The sequence below is a fragment of the Typopeltis vanoorti genome, chromosome 4, assembly GCF_054136105.1.
Source record: "Typopeltis vanoorti isolate ZY-2024b chromosome 4, IOZ_Tvanoo_1.0, whole genome shotgun sequence".
Taxonomy (NCBI): Eukaryota; Metazoa; Arthropoda; class Arachnida; order Uropygi; family Thelyphonidae; genus Typopeltis; species Typopeltis vanoorti.
The window spans coordinates 89149387-89172980 of NC_143552.1; the positions used below are offsets into that span (position 1 = coordinate 89149387).

The 23594-nt window shown below is 35.2% G+C and overlaps 2 protein-coding genes across 3 annotated transcripts in view; one reads left to right on the plus strand and one right to left on the minus strand.

Moving 5' to 3' along the window:
- Nucleotides 1-23594, plus strand: part of LOC150107484 (ketohexokinase-like) — a 90734-nt gene that overhangs the window by 38794 nt on the left and 28346 nt on the right. For both annotated transcript variants that reach the window (XM_090391905.1, XM_090391906.1), the window contains exon 3: nucleotides 1908-2042. In XM_090391905.1, coding sequence (XP_090248031.1) covers nucleotides 1908-2042 — 135 coding nt within the window. The remainder of the gene's footprint in view (nucleotides 1-1907; nucleotides 2043-23594) is intronic.
- The window catches only part of LOC150107485 (kynureninase-like), a 413072-nt gene continuing 410658 nt past the window's right edge, over nucleotides 21181-23594 (minus strand). The window contains exon 14 of the mRNA XM_090391901.1: nucleotides 21181-21306. The gene's annotated coding sequence lies outside the window, so the exon portion shown is untranslated. The remainder of the gene's footprint in view (nucleotides 21307-23594) is intronic.

The following is a 23594-nucleotide window of genomic DNA, read 5'->3' on the forward strand; positions in this document are numbered from 1 at the left end:
TTTGTACCCATCACTTTTGTGTATACTCCCCCCCCCCCCCATAAACAACTTGATTTCTTCTATTAGTCAATCATCTGTAGATTCAAAACTTTTTTGTAAACATGCATGCATCTCGGACTCGTTAAAATATGAATAACCATTTAAAAACATGTAAAAAAATTAAGATTTACTAGTTATTTTATTTCTCTTCTTCTTTACATATATATATATATATATATCAGAATTTTGTAATGGTATATGTTGATAATTTCATGGTGAAACTTCTCAGAACTTCATATTGACATATGAAACATGCAGTTTGATAATTTCACTTACAATTAATGATTGATGTTTTAATCATATTTAAATTAATAATTATAGTTTTATAACAAAAAAGAAGAAGAAAGAAGTAATAATAAATATGTATTGACCATATGTAGTTTTTACCCAGAATGACTTGCAATGAGATTAATATATACATGATACAATAAATTTCTGAGCTGATATATTATTGATATATATTGATACTTTCATAAAAGTCATTGTGAATTAATTGACTTTTATGAAATATTTTTGTTTGGTTCCAGTGAACTCTGTCTAGAATTGATTACATGAGATGTAAGTTTCTGATTTCATCTGATTGACCAGTTTGTCCAAAATCGAAAGATGATATCCAGGAGCAAGTCATCTATCATTCCAGTCTTTCCCAAATGCTAGGTAATGATAAGGATATTAATTTGTGCTTGTTAGTAGGCAGAAAGGATGATATATTTTGAACTGGTTTGAAGCTAGTATGTAGGCTACATTTGTGAAGAATTTATTATTATTATGTGACTCTCCAGGGATTCCAAAGACTCATCGAGGGAGGGCACCTACTCTACAACTCTGTCTCCACCACTCAATTCACCAACAAACTGCAACTATACCAGCGCCATCTTCTGCCCATCACCACCACTACTATTTTCACAATCACAAACATTCATGCCCACAGTGGGATTCGAACCCGCAGCCTTTTGGCTGGAGAGTGGATACGCTAACCGCTCGGCCAGCCAAGCCAGCAATTTGTTCTGTTTGATCCAGTGTCTCTTTAAGGTAAGTATGGAGACTCTTTTAGCATCCATTGTTCTAAAAATTGAGACATAAGAGGAAGAATTCATCATAAAATTATTACCTGAATCACGTTTACTTTAAATGTCTTTATTTGTAAAATTTTCAGCTGTTTCATGCCATTATCAATACAGTTATAGGAAAACAGAAAAAGAGAACAACAATTCAATTGAAAGTGCATGATGTTATGTACACTATCTGCATTAATAGATATCCAAATTAAATTGAATATCTAAATTTAATTTGGATGTCTATTGATGCAGATGGAGCTATTCTGCAGCCGATAGTGCACATATCACGCATTTTCAATTAAATTGTTCTGTTTTTTGTGTTTTCCTATAACTGTATTGATAATGGCTATGAAACAGCCAAAAATTTTACAAATAAAGACAATTAAATTAAACATGATTCCGGTAATAATATTTTATGCTGAACTTTTTAACATCCAGTTGTGATATACTTGAGGATTGATACATTAGAGACAGAGTTTACATTAAATATCAACATGGTCATATCCATTATCCATAATGGTAAGTTTTATGATTTTCTGTTCATCCAAAGAACTGGACTCTGTAGAATACAAATGGAGTGAGCTTGATTTACCATTTTCTTGACACCTATCTTTTGTAGTGATGTGAGGACAGTCGAATAATACCAACTTGGTTAAACATAGGTTTCTGGTAGACTGAACACTGAATGGTTCTGTAAGCAGTACATGATATTTTTTTTTTGTGTGTGTGTGTGTGTATGTGTGCATGCACATGTGAAGTATTATCTTTAAAAAAAAGTGATATGAGTTTTATCTTGACTTACTTTTCTAGGTTTATGATTAAAGACTTCAATAAATGTGGAATTACTATTGAGAATTGTGTCCATTATGCAGACTGTGAATCACCTGTGTCAGTTGTTATCATCAATGAACAAAATGGATCCCGTACAATACTGCACTCTAATAAGTAAGTATTAAAAACATTCCATTCAGAGCCAAACATCAGAGTATCATACAGATATCACTGTCATATAGATATTGAGCCTGTATGGATAGTGCTGTGAGCAACAGGACATGTACTGAGGTGTTTTATTAACATGGAGCCATATGTTTTGCAAGCATGTTAGCTGAATCTAATTTGAATGTTTTTTAATTAGGTGTGAGCATAGTAGGTAAGTGTTTATTTTTATAGCCAGCTATATATATTGCTAAAGTGTTTATTTTTATAGCTAATTATATATATATATATATATATATATATATTGCTAAAGCAGTGGTGTATGTCACCCATTAATGGAGACAGTTGTTAAGTCTTTGTTTTAATTTTGATTGTGTGAATAATTTCATGTGATGTAGTATGTGCAAAATGCAATCAGTGGCAAATGTGAATAGTTTATGTGAAAGAGAATGGCACAAGAATATACAGTGTGCTGATTAGACAGACTGAGGCATCGAAGTGTAAAATGTGAGCAGAAATTCAAATAATCTGATATGGAAAGTAATGATGATTTCAAGAAGGAATGTGAACATGAATGTAGGTATTTGAGTATATAGTGGTACTAGTAGTTTGACAGAGGCAAGAGAATGTGAGGTAAATGATAAGGAAATAATAACAGAAAAATTCAGTCAACACCGGAAATCTCAAGATTTTGATGGTGCTTTATGATACTAAACAGGAAATGGAGAGACTAAAAAATATTAGTAATTAGCAGGGATCTTAAGGAAATAAACAAGAAAAGAAATAAAGGAAGGTATCATAAGTCAGAAATAGGTGAAAAAAAAGATAGACAAGCAATGAAAGCATGTTTTCCAGGTGTGAATAACTGAGGCCATATGCAAGGGTAGAGTAAGCAGAATATATGATATTATTGGATTAAGAACAAATAACTTGTGACCAACATGATGTGGAATGAGAGAAGATATGAAACACAGCAATCTACTTACCCAACCTTCAAAACAATGATCCTTCAATTAACCAACCCTTGTGTATCAACAAGTACAGCACCATGTACTTCAGTTATCAAAAATTATCTGATTACCCTTCAGTTATTGACAAATTGCCTTCTTGAAGTGCTAGGATTAATGGTAGATTACTGCAGTCATTGTGTCACATCTGTATGCGACAAGAAAGATCAAAAGAGTCAAGATTGTGAGTTTGTTGACAAGTTATGAGATGAAGAGCTTGAAGAGCTGTGATTGCAAATGATCAGTGTGCTGTAGGTGAATGGTGTGCAATATGTTGATATATGGGAGTGATTTTGATACTTTTTTTTAAAGTATCAAGGTAAAAAAAAAAAAAACTATTCAAAGCAGTAAATCTGTGTAGCATAAATGGCATTGTATTAAGAGTGATACATATCTTATACTTAAATTGAAAATTGACAGGAAGATAGTTTAATGTTAAATGAGATGTAAGACAGGGTTGTACACTATCTGCACTATTATTTTAAACTGTATGGACTGTTAGTATCGAATGAAATCACATTGCAATGCAAAAAAATGGACTTTCATATATACATCAGCAGGCAGATCTAGTAGTGGAAGGATCAGAATCCTAGTCCACAAAAGAATCTATAGTTACATCTCATCTATCTTCAATAGAATAATGGCCATAAACTCAAACCCAAAAGCAACTACAACCTGTACCTATTCACCCACTGAGACTTCAGACAAAAACTTCAAGAATGCTTTCTGCAATCAACTTTCAGACTATCTCTGCACTTTCCCAACACACAATCCCCAAATCATAGGTAGAGATTTTAATGCACAAATAGGATCAGATATTTCAGGCATTACAAAAAAATAGGACCTTACACATACCGCAGTACAACAGATGAAAATGGACATCTTCTAGCTGAACTATGCAACACTCATTCCCTTCAATTTACAGAGCAAATTTTCAAACAAATCTGGATCTAGGAAAAAAATCCAAATGGTATATCACAGATAGATCATGTTTTAATCAATGGAAAGTGGGTGAGATCACTCAAAATTGCAGAGCAAATAAATATCACTGGAATGATCTAACTTTCTAATACAAACCCAGTATAAACAAGTACTGCAAAATAAACTAACAGAAGGTCCATTTCCCAGGGCTTCACTTATATTGCACAATCCATCCATGAAGTATCAGGTAACCAAAAAAGTTTGTGCGGTTTTTCATAATAAAAATTAAACGATTGCAGAAATTTTCATAAAATGTTTTATTCATTAAAATAAGCACTTTCACAATCTACAACTCTTTCTCAATGAGATACAAGTTTGTAAATTCTGCTTTTATAAAATGTTTTGTCTTTAGAAGTAATAAACCTAGCAAACCTCCACTTCAATCTCTTTTTTATTGTGAAACTGTCTATTTCACATGTGATTGTCTAGTGCCAAAAAAAAAAAAACACTTGGAGAAATGTCAGGAGAATATGGAGGACGAGGGAGTATCTCTCATCCTAAAGTACAAACCTTCTCACGGGCAAGTTTTGCAGTATGAGGTTTTGCATTGTGCACTAAGAATAACACTTTCTTCCACTTAACTAGTCCTTGCTGTTTCTGAAGTAATGCATCCTGCACACACACACACACTCGAGTTGCATCAAGTAGATCTCGGTTGTAATTGTTTGGCCTGCAGCGAGAAACTCTTAGTGGACAATACCGGCTCCAATTCACCACACACAAAACAGTCTTCTGAGGATGAAGTGGTGCCTTTGAAGTGTATGGTACTACAAATTGATAGCCTTTGAAGTTTATTGTCATCTGATAATGTATGTAGAACACATTTGCTTAGCTTCCATGATTTTCCCAGTTGATACATCTTTTCCATATGCCACACATATCTTAATGGATGCTTCTGAAGCCTTCAAACCAAGTTTAAATTCATAAAGCAAATAAACCCAAATTACACCAGGTCCAACTGACATTTTAAAAGGATTCAAAGTCACAGAAAACGAGTACACACCAAGTTAGAACGCACCGATTGACTGATGCATATCTGTGCCTTATGATGCACATAAAAATTGTGCTCTGCAAACCACTGTAAAATAAAACAAGTCATTGCAATGAACTCTACCGAAAACCACACTAATGTTTTTGGTTACTGATAGCAGAAAAAGCTTTGCTAACTACAACTACATCTTTTCAAAGAAATGGATAACACAAACTGTTGAAAATTTAATAAAGAAAAACACCATGACAAAACAGCAATACAGATATCAGTGGATGCATGATCTACATACTTAGCTAAATGTACTAAATGCTCAAATATACGTGACATTTTGAAATGACAAGGAAACCACATCCAGACTACCTGTCAGAAATTCCAAGTATATCAGGATATGCAAAACTTGAGAAATACACCAGGTAGCTAATTCCATATGTGCCAATGAAATGAACGAAAAGCCTGAAAGACTAAGAATAAAAAGTAAAAATAAAGGACAAAATACCTGAAGACAAAAAAAAAAAAATGAACTCGAACTTTGAAAAACTGTTGAATAATTTGGCAGTGAACTTTAATCTACATATGCTTTGACAAAAATAACAACCCCAAAAGAATTTCCCATTCTGTGTAACAATTTTACAATGCAAGAATTTGAAACTGCACTAAAAACCCAAAAGAATGAGAAAGCACATTGGATAGTATAATGGCAGAGGTTATTAAACATGGAGTTAAATAGCTTTGGAAACAACTACCAAATATTTGTTCTGTTCTGTTCTGTAGCTACATCCAACATTCTATCACAATGGAAAGAAGGCTTAATAAGTGGCTCCATGGCATGGTTGAAAGAACAATGGGACATTGCACCCTTTGATTGAAAAAAAAAAAAACCAAATTTGATTCCTGTTGTAATGAAAGGAATTTTTATATGGGCTTTTTCAAGTGAAGATGAGTTAGCCGATCTCATATGGTAGTAGTAGTAGTAGTAGTAGGGTTTTATTGCAAATTAGCCAACAGGACACAAGCAATTTGCACGCTACTAATGGATTGCTAACAGGCAGTGTGCAATATACAGCCTCTCCCTGTCAAGCCAATCCTGCCTTCCCATGGTGTGGCCTGTTTCCACAAAAGAGGCTTTGGCAAAACCAGCAACCTCCTCCAACATTTCCTCCAATCTTCTTAGTTGGAGGAAATGCCATCTAGACACTAGATGTTCTTCATCACCTGGTAAAATACCACTGCCCAGCTTATTGGAGGATCTGAAGTGGCAAATGCCATGTTTTGTCTCTCCAGAGCAGGGATTCCAGTTTCTGTTCCACCCTCCCTCTTCTCCATGCAGTGTGAGTGATACCCTTTAGGGCAGTGGTTCTTAACCTGGGGTGTGTGTGCAACCCCTGGTGATGCAAGAAAGCATTTCCAGGGATGCAAGAGAAGTTTCTAAATTTTGACTCAGATTCGATGGATGACAGCTATTTAATAAAAGATGATCTTATTGAAATACGAGCCAATGCACGTATTCAAATGGAATTTGAAAAACTGGACTTAGAACAATTCTGGTGTACACAGTTAGAACTTTATCCACAGCTGGCAAAAGCAGCATTGCAGACACTTTTAGCATTTGCCACCACCTCCTGTGTGAAATGGGATTTTCATCACTTTTGCACATAAAAACAGAAGCCAAAAATCACTTAAATGCAAGTGATGACTTACGTGTGTCTCTTTCAAAAAAGGATCCTCACTTCAAAAGTATTATTATGAATAAACAACAACAACATAGCCATTAAAAATTGAGATATTGTTTTGTATGCATATGAATGTATGTGTTTATTTTTTCAATAAATAAATTATCTTGCAATAGATGTAATTTCCTAAATAAAGAAATAGAAACACATTTTTCGAGGGGGTGCGAGAACTTATTTTTAGATTCAAGGGGGATGCCGATCACTAAAAAGATTAAGACCCACTGCTTTAGGGCTATGTAAAATATACTTAGAGATTCAGACACTCCTCCATTTTGAATATACAGCAGTTAAAGTAGTGGTGCGTGCCACAGGATTGGCCACAATACATGGACCAAACCTGCCAGGAGGCTTCCCAGTCAGCTAGTGCATATTCCCACTGCTACATACTCTGCCAGGTCATGCCTTGAGAGGGAGTCTGAGTAGTGGTATGTGGAGGTGGGCATGGAGACTGGTTTCTCTCTGTATGGAAGTCATGTCCAAGAGTATCTTCTCTCACTGCACATCCCCACTATATCCTTCCATCTAATTAAATTTATGATCAAACATAAATTTAATTAGATGAAGACTCTTACAAACAATAACAGTGATGCTGCAACAAAAGTAAATCTTCCTCATAAACTAATTTCATCAAAAAAGTCACATGACAACCAGCCACAACATACAAACTCTACTAGGATCTCTTTGCCAAAAACTCACTTTCACATCTACTTTACTAACATCGTGGCAGTAACATAAACATAAGTGACATCTACCATCACTTGCAGTCTTCTAGACCCGACATCTTATTTCTGACAGAAATCCAGATTGCAGCTACACTATCCACCTCCAGTGCCCAAACTACACACTTCATGATTCTTTTCACCAAAAGGGTGGTGCCTATTTCACAAAGGGTGATCTTTGTGAAATCTGACATAGCATGCCAGAGGATGAATAATATAGAGTCCCCTGCTTTTGACCTTTTCTGATTCACAGTTTCCTTGCTCTATTTAGTAACTTTCATTTGTTGCATTTACCTATTTCCAAACCCTAACAAACACACATCTCATAAGAGACTTGATTACCTGCAATCTAGCTATCCAAAAAATGAGGTTATCTTTCTGGGCAACCTCAATATCCACAATTCCAACTGGCTCCCCTACTCCAATGCCACTGGCCAAACAAGAAGAGAAGTCTTTGCTACGAGTAATGACCTAACACAAATTATACATCTACCCACTCCAATCCCTGATAACCCTCTTCACTTTCCAAATACTCTGGATCTCCTTCCAGATACACTGGAGTGGTCACCTATCCTAAAAAAAATTAAAAACGACAAAAAATACTATTGGTAGTGGGTGGTAAATGTTGTGCGTTGATGGTAGTAGTTCCATAGTGTGCAGCTGGAGGATTAAGTAGAGGAGATGGTGGGTTGTTGTGTAGTGTATCCTCCTACAATGAGTCCAAGGACCCCTTGGAGGTGTCATGTAATAATAATAATAATAATAATGACCACAACAATACCCATAAAAGCAAGCTAAACAACCCCGAAAATTACAGAGGAATCATATTACTTCCTATCACATAAATATAACCGAATGCTTTTAAAGTGAATTGAACCATGTGTAACATGCTCAAAAATGCAAGCAGGTTTCTTGAAAAAACAGAAGCACTGTTTTTCAAGAAACACATCCACTACCTTAGAAGGTTGTTAGGAGGAGCAAAAAATAATAATCTTCCTTTTATCTTAAACTTCAGCTTTTTCAAACTTCCATTCAGTCAGTAGACAAATGATATTCAAAATTCTCAAATTATGGACACATCCTTGAAAAGAATAATAATAACCTAAAAAAATTACCATGCAAGAGTAATGGTTAATGAAGAGATGACTGAGAGCTTTCCTATTTCCACTAAAGTTCTTCAGGGAAACACTTTTATTATAACACTTAATTATGTATTCAGACTCAAAACAGATGGGCATAGAATAACTCTTGAGATTTGGCAGGCCAAACCTACATAGGATTCTCTTCTTCCCAGATGATGTTATTGTTTTAATCAACTTTAACATTCAGACTGCCCAAAACCACCTGGATAATTTATGTAAAAATGCAGCATTGATTGGATTGGTAGTCAATAGTAGTAAAATTAAAGTAATAAAAAACAGAATAGAAGGAAGTATTAGGCTAAATGACCACACTCTTGAAGAAATAAAAGATTTTCAGTAGCTTAATTTTTACATGGATACTCGAACTTACATAGTGAAAAGAAAGCACAAGGCTCTTTAATTCCTTAAAAGCTTAACTAATATGTGTAAATCTAATCTCATCACTAAAAATATCAAAATTCATCAAGCTGTATTTACATATGGTTCCCAGACATGGAATATCGCTACTCAGTGAGCAGTTAACATCATCCAATAGCTTTGGGACAACATGCCTTTGATCAATACTAGGATATACATGGCAAGATCACATTCCTTACTCTCATTCTTGAAGAAAGCCAGCAAAGACCACTAATAGGAATAATTAAGAAAGGTCAGCTGAGGTGGTGGGGGCACCATTGTAGACATCCAACCTCACTTGTATTCAGTACACTTACTCTCTACAAACCAACTAATACTAAAAAGAAGACAAAGGCCAAGAAAATAGTCTTGGTAATACATAAGTGAAATTCTTTTTGAAGATGAAACTCACAAATCATCTAACATTTACCTTTTGGTGTATTTACAGAGCAACTTGATTCACCTTAATTTTTCTTCTTTTTTTTTTTTTCAAAATTCGTCTCTCACCCACAAAAGGTTATTTGCAAACCTATAGCACTATAGTATATACATGGGTGGGCTATTCCCTATTTTCATCAATTTTATATATTTTTTTTGTATTTTTATTTTTATTTATTTTTTGCATAGTCTGGAAACTCTGGTTTAGAGAACAAACATGGAACTTTTTCATGTCACTTCAGGGGCCTATAATAAGCAGGGCAGTAGTCTTACATTAGGTAATGAAATAAACAGTGATTTACAATGGACTTTTATGAACTGAATAGTAGACTATATTATATTATATAGTCTAGTATATTATATTATATAGTTTAATTAATATATTATTAATTAAAGTAATATTCAACCTGATATTTAAATAGAGGGATATAGGAATGTAAAGTACAGAGTTTAGTTGAAGGAGGAAAAGAGGCAATATAAATCAATACACCAATTTCCAATAAAATGGAGGGCTTACATTTCAAGCACATTTGGAAATGTATTCTGAAGAAATATACTCATACTTATCCATACTTTTTGTTTCCACATTCTCACTTGCTTTTGTTACATGATTCATATAATTTTTTTGTCCTTGCAGTTATGCTTTCTTTTGTTATATTAACACATTTCCTTGGATTTCCAAATGTGCTTGAAATGTAAGCCTCCATTTCATTGGAAATTAGTAAAAAAGAGGTGATACGATAGACATGTTTAAGTTAATGAAGGGGATTTTATCAGATTAATACAAAGGGGATTATAAAAAGAATATGAAGTGAGAGCCAGAGGCCATTCCTGGAAGTTGTGTAAGAAGGTGAATAAAGGTGTGAGAAGTAGATTTTTTACATGGAGAATTGTGGATGAATAGAACATATTACCAGAATATGTTGCTTATGCAGGGGGTATTAAGGATTTTAAGGTTCATCATCATCAAATTACTGATATTTACTTACCCTCAAGGGGTGTACAGAATATGATAGTACTACATGAAAAATTTACATCATTACTAACTTCCTATCTACAATTTTCCTCCAAATCAATCTATTACCTGTCAAGGCTTCAACATTTTCAGATCTTATATTTCTATCTTCTAAGGCATTTTTTACCTTATCAATCCACCTATATCTTAATCTTCCTCTGGGTCTTTTTCCTGCCAACCTGGCAGAGAACACTTGTTTTGTTAATCTTTCCCCTCCCATTCTGTTTAAGTGACCATACCACCTGAGATTAGCTCAGCTAACACATTCCTGGATACTAACAATGTCAAGTTCTTTCCTGATATTGTTATTGATGCCATCTGTTCACACCCCCTAATCTTTCATATCTGCGGTCTCTAGTCTTTGGTCAAGTGTTTTACTTCTAACCCAGCTCTCAGATCAATAAGTTAAAACTGGTTTGAACACTGTCTTGTATACAGCTAATTTAGTATTTTGACTAATTTCTCTCTTATTGCATATAAATTTATTTAGTTGACTTCCTACCATATTGTTGATCTTGTTGTCGATTTCCATATTTAATTTATCATCTTCACTAAAAATCATGCCTAATTAGCTGAAATGTTTTACTTGTTCTATAGGTTCTCCATTCACAATGCAGTTGATATTTTCAATGCTTCTACCTATTTTCATTGTCTTTGTCTTTTTATTGCTGACATTCATACCATATCTATTACAACAGTTATTCAATTTAGTCAGGGAATCTTGCAGACAGATTCTAAATAAAGACAGATTTATTTAGAAGTATAACATCATCTGCATAAAGCAAAGCGCTTACATTAACATCTCCAATTTTGATATCAGGTTTAATACCACTTTCCCTGATAATGTGATCCACATAGATAATGAATAACACAGGGGATAATGTATATATCCTTGTCTGACAGCAGATTTAACATTGAACCACCTTCCTGTACTTCAATTCTAACTGTTGACTTACAACTCAAATAAAGACCAAGTATTGCTTGATATAATGCCCCACTGACACCATACAACTGTAGCATTTTGAATAGCTTCTCTCTTGGCACCTTGTCATATGCTTTTTCCAGATCTAAAAAAAACTTAAATACAGATCTTGATTATATTCCCATGTTTTCTCAACTATTTGTCATAAAGTGAAAATCTGATCCTGACAGCCCTATTTGGCTTGAATCCAGCTTGTTCTTCACCAAGCTTCCCTTCCACAATCCTTCTCAACCATTTCTCAAGTATATACTGGCATAAATCTTACCAGGAACACTCAGTAGAGAAACACCTCTATAATTCTCACATTCAATTTTATTTCCCTTTTTATATATGGTTTCCTCCATTTCTAAGCTTCTTCAACAACCACAGAATATTTTGCCACCTTCTTGATATTTATTTTCTGTGTTCTTACCAAAGTCTTCCCATGACTTTTGTTTAGCTAGTTTTACACAGTGTTTAGCTTTCTTACATTTGTCTCTGTATTCTCTAAAAGCACAAGCTGACTTATTTGCCAGGAACTTTTGATATGCTTTCTTCTTTTCCTTCACTACATGTTTAATTTCCTGTGTCCACCATGGAGTTCTGATTTTTCTCTCCTTGCCGACAACCTCACCACATGCCTCTCTGGCTGAATCAATGTTTTCTTTCGGAGCTTGCCACTGAATCTCCAAGGTTTGATTCCTGTTCTCAAACTCTCATATTTTCTTGAATAACGTTTGTATATTTCAGTCTACAGTTCACATCCGAGAGCTGCTCAACTTTTATTCGCTTTAAAACTTTCTTACATGTTATTCTTTTCAATATGAAATTCAATTTTATCCTGCTCAAGACTAAATAGTGAGCACTTCCAATTTCAAATCCTCTGTACACTCTGGTGTCCTGCACCAGGGAGAAAACATCACTATCAACAATAACATAGTCAATTGAGACTTTTCTTATTCCTCGCCTCTTCTCTCCATGTGAATTTGTGCACATTTTTATGTTGGAACATGGTGTTAGTAATAACCAGTCCACGTCCTGAGCAGAAATCCAACAGGTATTTGCCATTATTATTAGCTTTGCTCTTTACTCCAAATTTTCCAAAAATAATTTTGTATGTCTGACAATCATTTCCTACTCTGCTATTTAGATCCCCAACAAGAACCAACTTTTCCTTTTTCATTGTGTCAGTTGTCAGTTGCTTTCTCTAAAGCCTCAAAAAATTCCTCCACTTCTACCTTAGTGGAACCTTTTGTGGGACCATAGGCACAAATAAGTTTCATTGTCCAGTTTCCCATTCTGATATCTGCCCACATCACTCTACTTGAGATTGCCTGCCATTGAAGAAGATTAGCTTCGTATTTAGTGTTGAATACTATGGCTACTCCTTCTTTTCCTTGATTGTCATTGCCTGAATGTAACATTTTGTTTTTATTGCTCAGAAAGATCTCACCAGTTTTTGCCTTTTTTTGTTTTAGTCACCCCTATTATATTGATCTGGTACTTATCTAATTCCTCAGTTAGCTCCATTTCCTTGCCATTCAGGCTTCTTATGTTGATAGTACCGATCTCGAACTCTGGTGATATTGAGTTGGGGTGTGTTTTAGGGTTTGTTCCAGCAGCTGACTTTTTGCTGTTTGCTGCGGTTCCCTGGCAAAAACAACAAGGGCCTTGTGTAACTGGACAACACCCCAGCCATCATGAAATTCTGTCATGTTATACCATCATTTAATATTGTGGTTTAAGCCAATAAGAATACAATTTGGTCATCTAAATCCCAAATTACCAGCGCTTCGTCGTTTGTTCAGTATCCAGGTAGATACCTAACATGATGTATCACGAGAAGATGAGGATTGGACATTAGGTCAGAAGTCCTGGTCAGTTCTCCGTATTCCGTTAAAGGCTATGTGGTGGTCTCCTCTCATTTATACAGCTTTGACCCTTAAGCACCCCTTTTAAGGTTCAATATAATAAATATGTTGTGAGTTGGATGAACCTCCCTCAATGAGTCTGTTGACTCCATGGAGGGTGCGATAATAATAATAAGCTTAGTTCTGTACTATCTGCAAGTAATATCAGTGTCTTATATTTGCTACAATTCTTCTAGGGTCTTAAGCCAAAATCAGTTATTACTCTTAAACCAAATTTAATAATTTTCCTTAAGCCAAATTATATACAGACAGTCCCCGGGTTACAAATGAGATACGTTTCTGAGAATGTGTTTAAGTTGAATTTGTATGTAACTCGGATCCCTGATGAACAGTGCATATGCAGTAATAATAATAATAAGAATACTATAATGGCTCATATGTGGCAATAATAATGATAATTTAAATCCCGTACTGTAAGAATAAGTTATAGAAATTATTGTTCTCTTTCTTTTAATTCAAACAAACTGAACATAAAAACAAACTCATACAAAAAGTTTAGATAGGAGAAATTTAAAAAAAGAATATTAAAGGTTGCATCCATGTCTTGCTTACTGGAAGGGGCATTTCTGAGTCAAGAAGGTAGGCTAACATTAATCGGAAGGTAATAGAGATGGTACTAGAGAGGATGAACCTGGTGCTGGAGAATCAGGATTTGCTTCTGTTTCTGGAGGAGGGGAGCTTACCACTGAAGTCGGTTTATTGAAAAAGGTATGTAAGGATTGTTTGCACAGCCTTTTTCTTTTTTTCATCATAAATGGCCTTATAGCAGCTGATGTTCTCACTAACTGCACGGTAATCCTTTGTAAATTGCTGAATGTTAGGATCTTGCTCCTCAAGCTTAGCAAATTCTCCTTCAATGAGACGAAAGGCTTCAGCTAATTCTTTTGTCATAAACTTTCTTGGCTTTGGATTTTCTGATTCTTCGTGTTCTTGTGTTTCGATCAGCTGCTTCTCTATCTACATAAGTCTTCATTGGTTAATTCTTGTGAATGGGAGTCTAGTAAGTCAATGACATCATTTTCATTGATGTCCAGTTGCGGTGCATTGCCATTATCCACCACAACTTTTCTGGCTTCGGCATTATCTTATGTGAAGACATGAAAATCATCATAGAATTAAGGGCACAATTCGTTCTCCCCCCCCCTTTAATTGTTAATTGCTTCACTTCCTCCCAAGAATTAGCAATGTTTTTGATGGCATCATGGATGTTATAATTCTTTCAGAACTCTCTCTCAAGGTCATCACATCATCTTCGGTAGCCCTGAATGCTTGTGGGAATGCATGCCATAAGTAATAAGCCTTAAATGCAGAAATGACTCCCTGGTCCATTGGCTGTAGTAATGATGTAGTGTTGGGTGGTAAAAATATGCCTAAAGATGTTGGATGTTCAGGAGCATTTTCCAGCACAAATAGAATTTTAAAGGGAATTTTTTTTTTTTTTATGAGCAATAACATTCCATAGCAGGAATAAAACATTTCAAGAATCAATCTTCAAACATGGCAAGTGTGATCCAGGCGCTTAAATTTGACTTCCAAATAACATGCGCAAAAGAAACTAGTTCCCGAATTATTAATTTAATTATCATTAAGGGGAGCCTGTTCGTAAGTATGGAACGTCGTAAGTCGGGTAATCCATAACCCGGGGATCGCTTGTAATTGCTAACAAATTTAGTATAAAATTGATAAGAAAATGACTAAAACTATGAAAATAGACAGGAAAACATCACAAAACTTTAGGATAAGTTACACATTTTAGATGTTTAGGCATATTCACTAAAAATTATTCCTAAATAGCTGGCAGGAAGCAAGCAGTTGGATACATTTTTATGTAGTGTGTGAGAGAGAGAGAGAGAGCAAAATCAGTAACTACCAACTCAGGATCACCCCCTTGAAACTTACTCAGTTTCCAGGAATAATCATGAGCTCTCCCAGAATGTGCCACGATCTGTCTATATTGTAAGATTCCCTTACAAACATAGATTCTTGTCATATTTCCATTCTTCTCTCTGTTACTCAAACTCGCATTCCTTCAGTCTGTTCTCCTATGCACAATTCCATAGGCCTAATGTCATTTTAGTTCTGAATCTTTTCAATTGTCTCCTCTCTCCTCTGGATCCAAGTGATTATATTGGAAATCAATACATGATCTTATCAAAACCTTGTTCAATGGAAGAATAACTACCTTATTCCTAAAGTTAATGTTCTATTTTTTCTCCTTTTTCTGGAAATGTAAATATAGTTTGATGCATTTAATCCAGTGATGAGTTGAGAAAATAAAATGTGGAGGACTGGTTGGTTCCATTTAGAATTACATTAAATGCCAGTATACTGCATTTGTTAATTACATGTGCTCAACAGTCAGATTGTCTGTATTGATGGAGTTCAAGATATTGTTATGTGCAAGTAGATTATGCAGTGACTGGTTTCAGACACTAAGAAACAGCAGCTTCTTCATGGTGGTAGCAGGAAATAGGATTAAAAAACTGAAAAAATTCAGATAACCATTAGAACAGCCATCAAAACAATGCACTAGCGATGTGTCAGTAATGTCTTTAGATAGTCTGGAGGTGATTGTTTTAAGAAGATGAAGCCAAGTATGTTGAGCAGTTTTATTAATGATTTTCAGATATCATTTTAAGATAAGACCCTGGTTTCTGATGGAAGTCATGTTATTGAATAACTACATAGATTTCTTGATTTAGCACGAAAGGAAATGGTAACTGTATCTCAATCCCAGAGGGTGTGAATTGTGGTAGATGAATGATGTGCACACCCAAATTTTTCTTCACTTCTGTATTCAACATCGCTAAGATAGCCCTTTTTTTAAAAAAAAAATTTCAAAATCCTGCTTTTATTAATGCAGTTGTATTAATGATTTTCAGATATCACTTTAAGATAAGACCCTGGTTTCTGATGGAAGTCATGTTATTGAATAACTACATAGATTCCTTGATTTAGCACGAAAGGAAATGGTAACTGTATAACTGTATCTCAATCCCAGAGGATATGAATTGTGGTAGATGAATGATGTGCACACCCAAATTTTTCTTCACTTCTGTATTCAACATCGCTAAGATAGCCCTTTTTTTTAAAAAAAATTTCAAAATCCTGCTTTTATGATCTATATAAGTTGGACTACTTGCACATGGAATTCTATAAAGTCCTGAATGTTTGTAGAGGAGATTTCTGTCTTTTGCAGATCTCCAGAGGCTAGAGACAGTTCAGATAGGTTTGTAAACTATCCTTCTTGCTCTTGAGTAGGCCAGCAGTCTTGATGGAAAGAATTCCCATATATGCAATATAAATAGTTTCTTTACTGAATATTAGGCTTTTGGTGTGGAAATGTATCAGGAAATAGTGTCCTCTGGAGTGTTCTTGAAATATCTGTTGAGGACAAACTGGCAGAGAAGAAATTGAAGATCTTCTTTTATTTTATTTTCATCTTTTAAAATAGAAGCTACTGATTTTTTTTTTAGGGGCTGAATAATGCCTAACTTTGGGAGGTATAGTGAAGAGTGAAAGCATGAAGATGGCATCCAGTAATGGTCAATGAAATGTTATTCTCTCTTTCTCTCTTTTTTTTTCTTTTGAGATTAGAACCTTTAAAAAAAAAAGGTACTTTACCTACATTCTCTAATTCTGATATAAATCAAATTTTTGGCTGGAACAGTTTCAGAGAATGAAGAAAGGTCTTTAAATCAGATGCATCATATTCCAAACTATAAAGATATAGTTTAGAACTAATGTATCTGATTTAAACTAATTCTCTGCAAAATAGCAGGTTTTGGTTAGAGCAAGGAACTGTTTTTCAAAGTTTTCCATGAAAAGATCAGCATAAGGAGGAAGTTTAGCCTTCCTATGGCCAGTCCAAGGGGAAAAAAAAGTTGCATGTAAAGAATGCAATTAAAGAATTTGGACCGAAGTCAGTGCTATGTCTTGTGACATCTTGTGAGAAGGACCCTTCAGTAAGGCTCAGTTTGTCATCAGTGGATACACTGATGTATATATATATATATAGAGAGAGAGAGAGAGAGAGAGAGAGAAACTATATCTAGACTTGAAAGGATGAGATGAAGGGCATTTGATGAGATAGAAATATCTGACAGTTTCACTTTCTAAAACTGTCAGATAAGATTTATCCAAAAAGATATTTGGAAAGCAAATAAGTAGGTTAGCTTGAATTATCAAGAATGAGTATTGGGAATATCAGTGCTGTGCATCTTGGATAAAACCATATAAACTTGGATTCCGATGAGTTGCTTTGCAGCATGCCAAACTGGCATGTTGTGAATCAGTTCACTGGTTTCAGCCCAGGTAGGATCATAGTTTAGTGTGGAGTAGGTCAAATAGTCTGCAAGCATGAGAGAGATTTTGGAAACCTAGTCTGCAGTGATTATAACAACTGTTTCATCGCTTTTGTCTACCTTGAGAATTATGATATTTTTGTTTTGTTTTCTTCTATAAAACCATTTCGTAGCAATATTTAAGCACCTCCATCTCTTCGATCTCTGTTCTCCTATCAGTCAATGTCATATCTGGCATTGCAATGTCACCAACTAGATGGTATGCCCTTGCAAAAAAAGCTCACTCAATAATTCAACTATTTGGTTTGATTCTGTTACCTCCCTGCCTCAGCAAAGTCATTCCCCCTTTTATTTGCCACACAGCAGAAGAACTCTTTAGAGTGTTTTTTTTGGCCTCATCAGTTAGCTTTCTCTCATAATTAATTTTTGACATTCCTTACCATACCAGTCACTCTTCTTGCCTGCATCTTATACCGTAGTTCCCCTCTTTATCTTTTAAGACCCTTCCCCAATGATGCCTCAAACCATGGATAGTACTGAACCCTATATATATATATATATATATATATGATGTTTTTTGCTATACATACATACGTACCTATGATAAAGTTTAATTTATAAATCAGGCAAGAGATTAACAACAATAACTAATAATAAAATAGAACAATTATAACAATATACTGTAATAAAAGTTACATGAATGTGAATGAAGTCTTAGCAACCACCTACGATTTTGTTTTTTCCTTATGAAGTCGAGACATTTCACCTTTCTACTTAAAGGAAGCACTTTATAGCTTCTCGTTGGCACATTCGAATCGCCAATATCACTACTCTTGTGCTTTGGAGCCATTATTAAGTAAAATAAGTGTTACTTGAACACAAGCACTGCAATACCACGACAGCCGATCTGATAACCGAGAAGGTTACTAAGTGACTAGTGGGTGGGTAGCATATACAATACAGTGCAGATACTTATTATTATTATTAGACACCTCCAGGGAGTCCAAAGATTCATCGAGGGAGGGCACCTGCTCTACAACTCTGTCTCCACCACTCAATCCACCAACTGACCACACTACACCAGCGCCATCTACCACCACCCACCACCACTAGTATTTCCAAGGACAATCACAAGCATCCATGCCCACAGCACTGAGCAAAGGGATGATTCATGTCCTGCGTGGGATGGTGCGAGATTTCATCATGCTACTCAGAATGGCATGCAATTTAAAACTTATGAATTGTTTATTTCTGGAATATTCCATTTAATATGTTTGAATCGGGGTTAACCACAGGTAACTGAAACCGCAGATAAGGGGGGGGGAACTACCATACTGCTCATGGACATGCTGATCACTTTTTTCTTTATAATACCTCCACAACTTTTTTTCTCTATGTGCGACTCCTGCTTAATGAATCTATTCAGCCACATAACTACTACTACCTGATTTATCCTTCTGACTCTAGGTATACTGCTTTCTTCAAACTTTTCTTCCTTGACTACCTCCTATGCAACAACAACATCTATCCCCCGTCCAAATTCTTATGCCATTGCTCTGCTGAAAGACGTCGCCTCAGCTTGCCATAATCACCTGCTTTGTAATTCCACATATATCCCTTCTTAATAGAAAATTCTGTATGTCTGGAAATCTGCCAGGTTAAGACTGCATGATCACTTTCTCCAAGTGGAGGCAGCATGATTAGATTGGTTACTGTTAAGTTCTCTGATGCTATGATCAGAGCCAGCACTCTTGAACCTTGTGTCCCTGAGAGATAATTACCTGAGCCAACATTACATGTTGGCTCAGGTAATTATCTCTCAGCAGCTGTATAAATTCCATTTCCTTCCTTGCCTGTGGCCATTCCTTTCCCAACCTATGTCCCGATAGTCAAAATCCCCCATAATAATTACTTGACCTATACTCGTCATGCTAATTTGCAAGTGTGTGTTATCTACATTCTCCTATATTACCCCCCTCCCCTGGATGATAGCTGCAATTAGTTACATATTAGTCCTGTTAGCATCTATTTCACACCAGATGGCCTCAAACGAACTTTCCCCTGAAACTCCCCCAGTGTACTTCTACTCTTTTTGGCTTTAATTCCTCTGCTATCATTATGAACCCCCCCCCCCCTTTTCCTGTTCCTTCTGTCCTCTCTGAAGACACTATATCCCTTGCATTCTATTCCTATGACCATATCATCCTCAGTCAATCATGTCTCACTAATGCATATAACTTTTAGCCAAGTTGTGCAAGCTAATGCCAAAATTTCTTCAACCTTATTTCTATTTCATTGTATATGTCTGTCATTAGTATATATACACTGCAATATCTCCTTCATCCCACAACCTTCCTTACACCCTCTGTTAGCCAACTTAAGTTAACCTGCGGTGCTACATTTTGAATCGCGATTACTCTCTTTCACTTACTAACCTGTAGGTTGCCTGGACCCACACTCACCTGCATCCCCCCCCCCCCCCCCAAACATTCTAGTTTCCCCTGACATTTTACTTCCGAACTCTCACTGAACAATACTTTCTCAAGACTCCTGACAACAAATCTATTTAGATGCAAGTTATCCACCTTACATGACTCCTTTCCTTCCATGATCACTCCACACCATTCCTCTGCACAATCTACACACTGACTCATTCGCTATCATAGCTCTCTATCTCAGCTTGCCTCTGTCATATATTGTGGCAACAGACTCACAACCTTTACTTTCTCACTCCTCTTTTTCACATGCACTAGCAACTCTTTCGTGTCTTCTTGCACACCACACTTGTCACCTGCTAAATCATTTGTACCAGCCAAAATAAACATCTCTTTCACTTTAACTCTCTGCATCCTTATAGCATCACAAATTTGTTACACTTTCCTCCAGGACTCCTCGTATCAATGAATCACTATACAAAATCCAATCCTTATTTTCATGCTTTTGCTTTCATGGTCTGCTTTCTCTCCCCCTTTCTTTTGCATCAGTGTCATACCATCTGCCAAGTGTTTCTCTAACTACTCGATCTCGCATTTTGTTCTGTGAAGAACTCCACATAAGTGCAATCTTTTCCATTACTATCTTGTCATTTCTCTTCATTTTCTACCCCATCATTCCTACAACCACTCATACTGCTTGTAACACAGACTATGGCAACCGCATTATCACACATTTTGTCTGTCAACTCACTGCTATCTCTCTTCTCACTCTCCTCACACTTATGACATTTGCTCACAAAATACTTTGGACAAACATATTCCCTAGTTACATTCTCCCTCCAAAAAGCTTTCATTCTGCGACGACCATACACTTTGCATATGCTGTAGTGAACATAATCACGCACATTAAAATTGTGAGCCATTGTTTTGTGCATTGGCGCCATGATGCACAATACAGTGTACAATAAAACAAATCTTAAACCTTTAAAAATAAAAAAATTAAGCATACTACCTTTACAATTAATCACACAAACACTCATAAATACTGTTTAATGATGTAAAAAGAATGACTTGATTGTTGCTAAAAACTTCCAAAAAGAATCCATCCTTCGGCATCAATATTCACAACTTATGCTATCTTCTGACTTGCTGTGTGTGTGTGTTAAAAGATAGTCTAACACAGCATTTCCCAAACTTTTCCTACAACAAAAACTTCACAAATCCTGAAATTTTAACAGAACACTTTGGTTATTTTGCAATATATTAATGATTAATTAATTAATAATAATTATTGATTATTAATTAATTATTAACATGCTACAATATTAATAATTAATTATGGCATAATAAAGAGTATTAGTACACTTATGTATATGGTGTGACATGTTGACAAATATAAAATTACATTTAAATCAGTTATCAATCACTGGACTAATGAAATCTTGTAGCATAGTTTCCTCAGGCCAACATCATTAAATTAATTTGTGCTGACTTTCATTTACATATCCCATTCTGATCACCAAAAATGTATAATATTATAAGTACTTACGAGTGAATGCAGACTTTTTATCCTGTGTGCTGGTAGATTTCCCCTCCTTTTGTACATCCTGGAGATTGCTTTGTAGGGGCTGGAGGTGGATAACTCACTATCTGTTGCATCACAAACACCGTCAATAAGAGATTTCTTAATACCAAAATTAAACAAAGTCCCTTGTCTCTTATTCATATTAAAATTTAAATCTGCAGGCCTATTACTTTTAAAAAATCACACTATGGTTTCGAAACTTTCACCCTACAATATGAACTTGTGAAGAGAGTATTCAGTATTACTAGATTTGAGAACCGGATACAGACTACCTTGATCTTCAATTTTAGTGGAAAAATTTTCTTTATACTTCCTTGTTGATTGGTCACTAAAATTTGCAACACAGATGTTATTTCTTTCAGTTTTGAGAACAGAGGATATGCCGCCCACTGTTGTAATTGGCTTGCAGGCAATTTTTATGACCGGTCATAAACAGCAGTATTCCCTTTCCCAAATGTTGAAAGTTTTCAATGTGTGAAAATTAACGATACACAGATGTTAATAGGCGTTCTGGGTCTGAGCTTTTTGACATATTCACAAATATTATTCTCCTCAGAATATTTCCACTATAAAATATTTATTCAGTAGACTTCATATTGTAAAGGTATGAAATTTTTTGTTTCTTTAAACAGTTTTTACATGATTGAAAGCTAGATTGAATGAACAATTGATCATGTTGTCAATACTGTCTCATAGATCATTATTATTATGCCAGCAAAAGAGCAGTATAAATTAAAGCACAAAAAGTTCAATTTATCAATGGCAAATCTAGTAGAACAAATTCTTTCCCAAAGGACAGCAAGGGAAGTTTGCACTAGATATGTTTACCAATCTTTGATCTAACATTCTCTTTAATCATCAAAATCCTTGGTGATTGTTTGAATTCTAGTATATTGAGAGATCTTATCAACTTGCATATCATTCATTTGCTTACCATAAATCACACCATCAGTTGGGATGCAGTCACTATGTCCTATCTAGAAATTCATTTCCTTTCATGCCACATCAGGGATTTAATTGAAGCCATTCGTTCACATGGTTTCAACAGAAACTGGTGTCTCATCTTAAATGACAACTGGAAATCATCAGTAAGATCACTCAGCATATTGGAATTCTTAAACTTTTGTAACAAACTCCTCCAGAGTGTCTAAAGAGACAGCTAACACTTACCACAGTGTGTGGTAGACCAGTTATGTATGATCTGTTTGTACATAACAGTAATGACTAGTTAACTAAACATTTCTTACTGAACTTGCAGTTTTATAGTTGATTTCAACATCTTAAATCTATTCAACTGAAGGGCACCTGGCACATCATCTTTCTGACTGTGCTATAGAAATGTTCTGAACTGTGGAAAGTGGTCATCATTTGAGGACCCACTGTGCACTCTGAAGTGGTAAACTGTAATAATTATAACTCAAAAGAAGAAAAGTGTAATATATATTTTGATTTTTTACAACTATTTTTGCATGTGTTGGTTAAAGCATAATTTTTGATGATAAAAATCAGAAGCAGAGGCTTATGATACATTGAATAAGTATATAAATAATTTCAGACTTTTAGGAGATTCTAATTGCAAAGTCAAATGTAAAATTAATTTTCTTAATTTTTGACTCAACGAACAACAGAAACATTGAGATTATTACAATCACATTTAAAAATATCTTAATCACGTCAATTTATAAACCACCAGAAGAAGCTTTCTCCTTCCCCAACATCCTTCTCAATAATAATGCAATCATGACTAATGTTGTATTAGGTGACTTTAACAGCCATAGTATTAACTAGGGGATACACAATGTCCAATGAAGATGGAGAATTTGTTGAAAAATGGGCCAAAAACTTCTCTCTAAACCTGATACATAATCTGAAACTCCTTGCAGCTGTAAAACAGTGGCATATGAAAGTTGGGTTATAACCCTGACC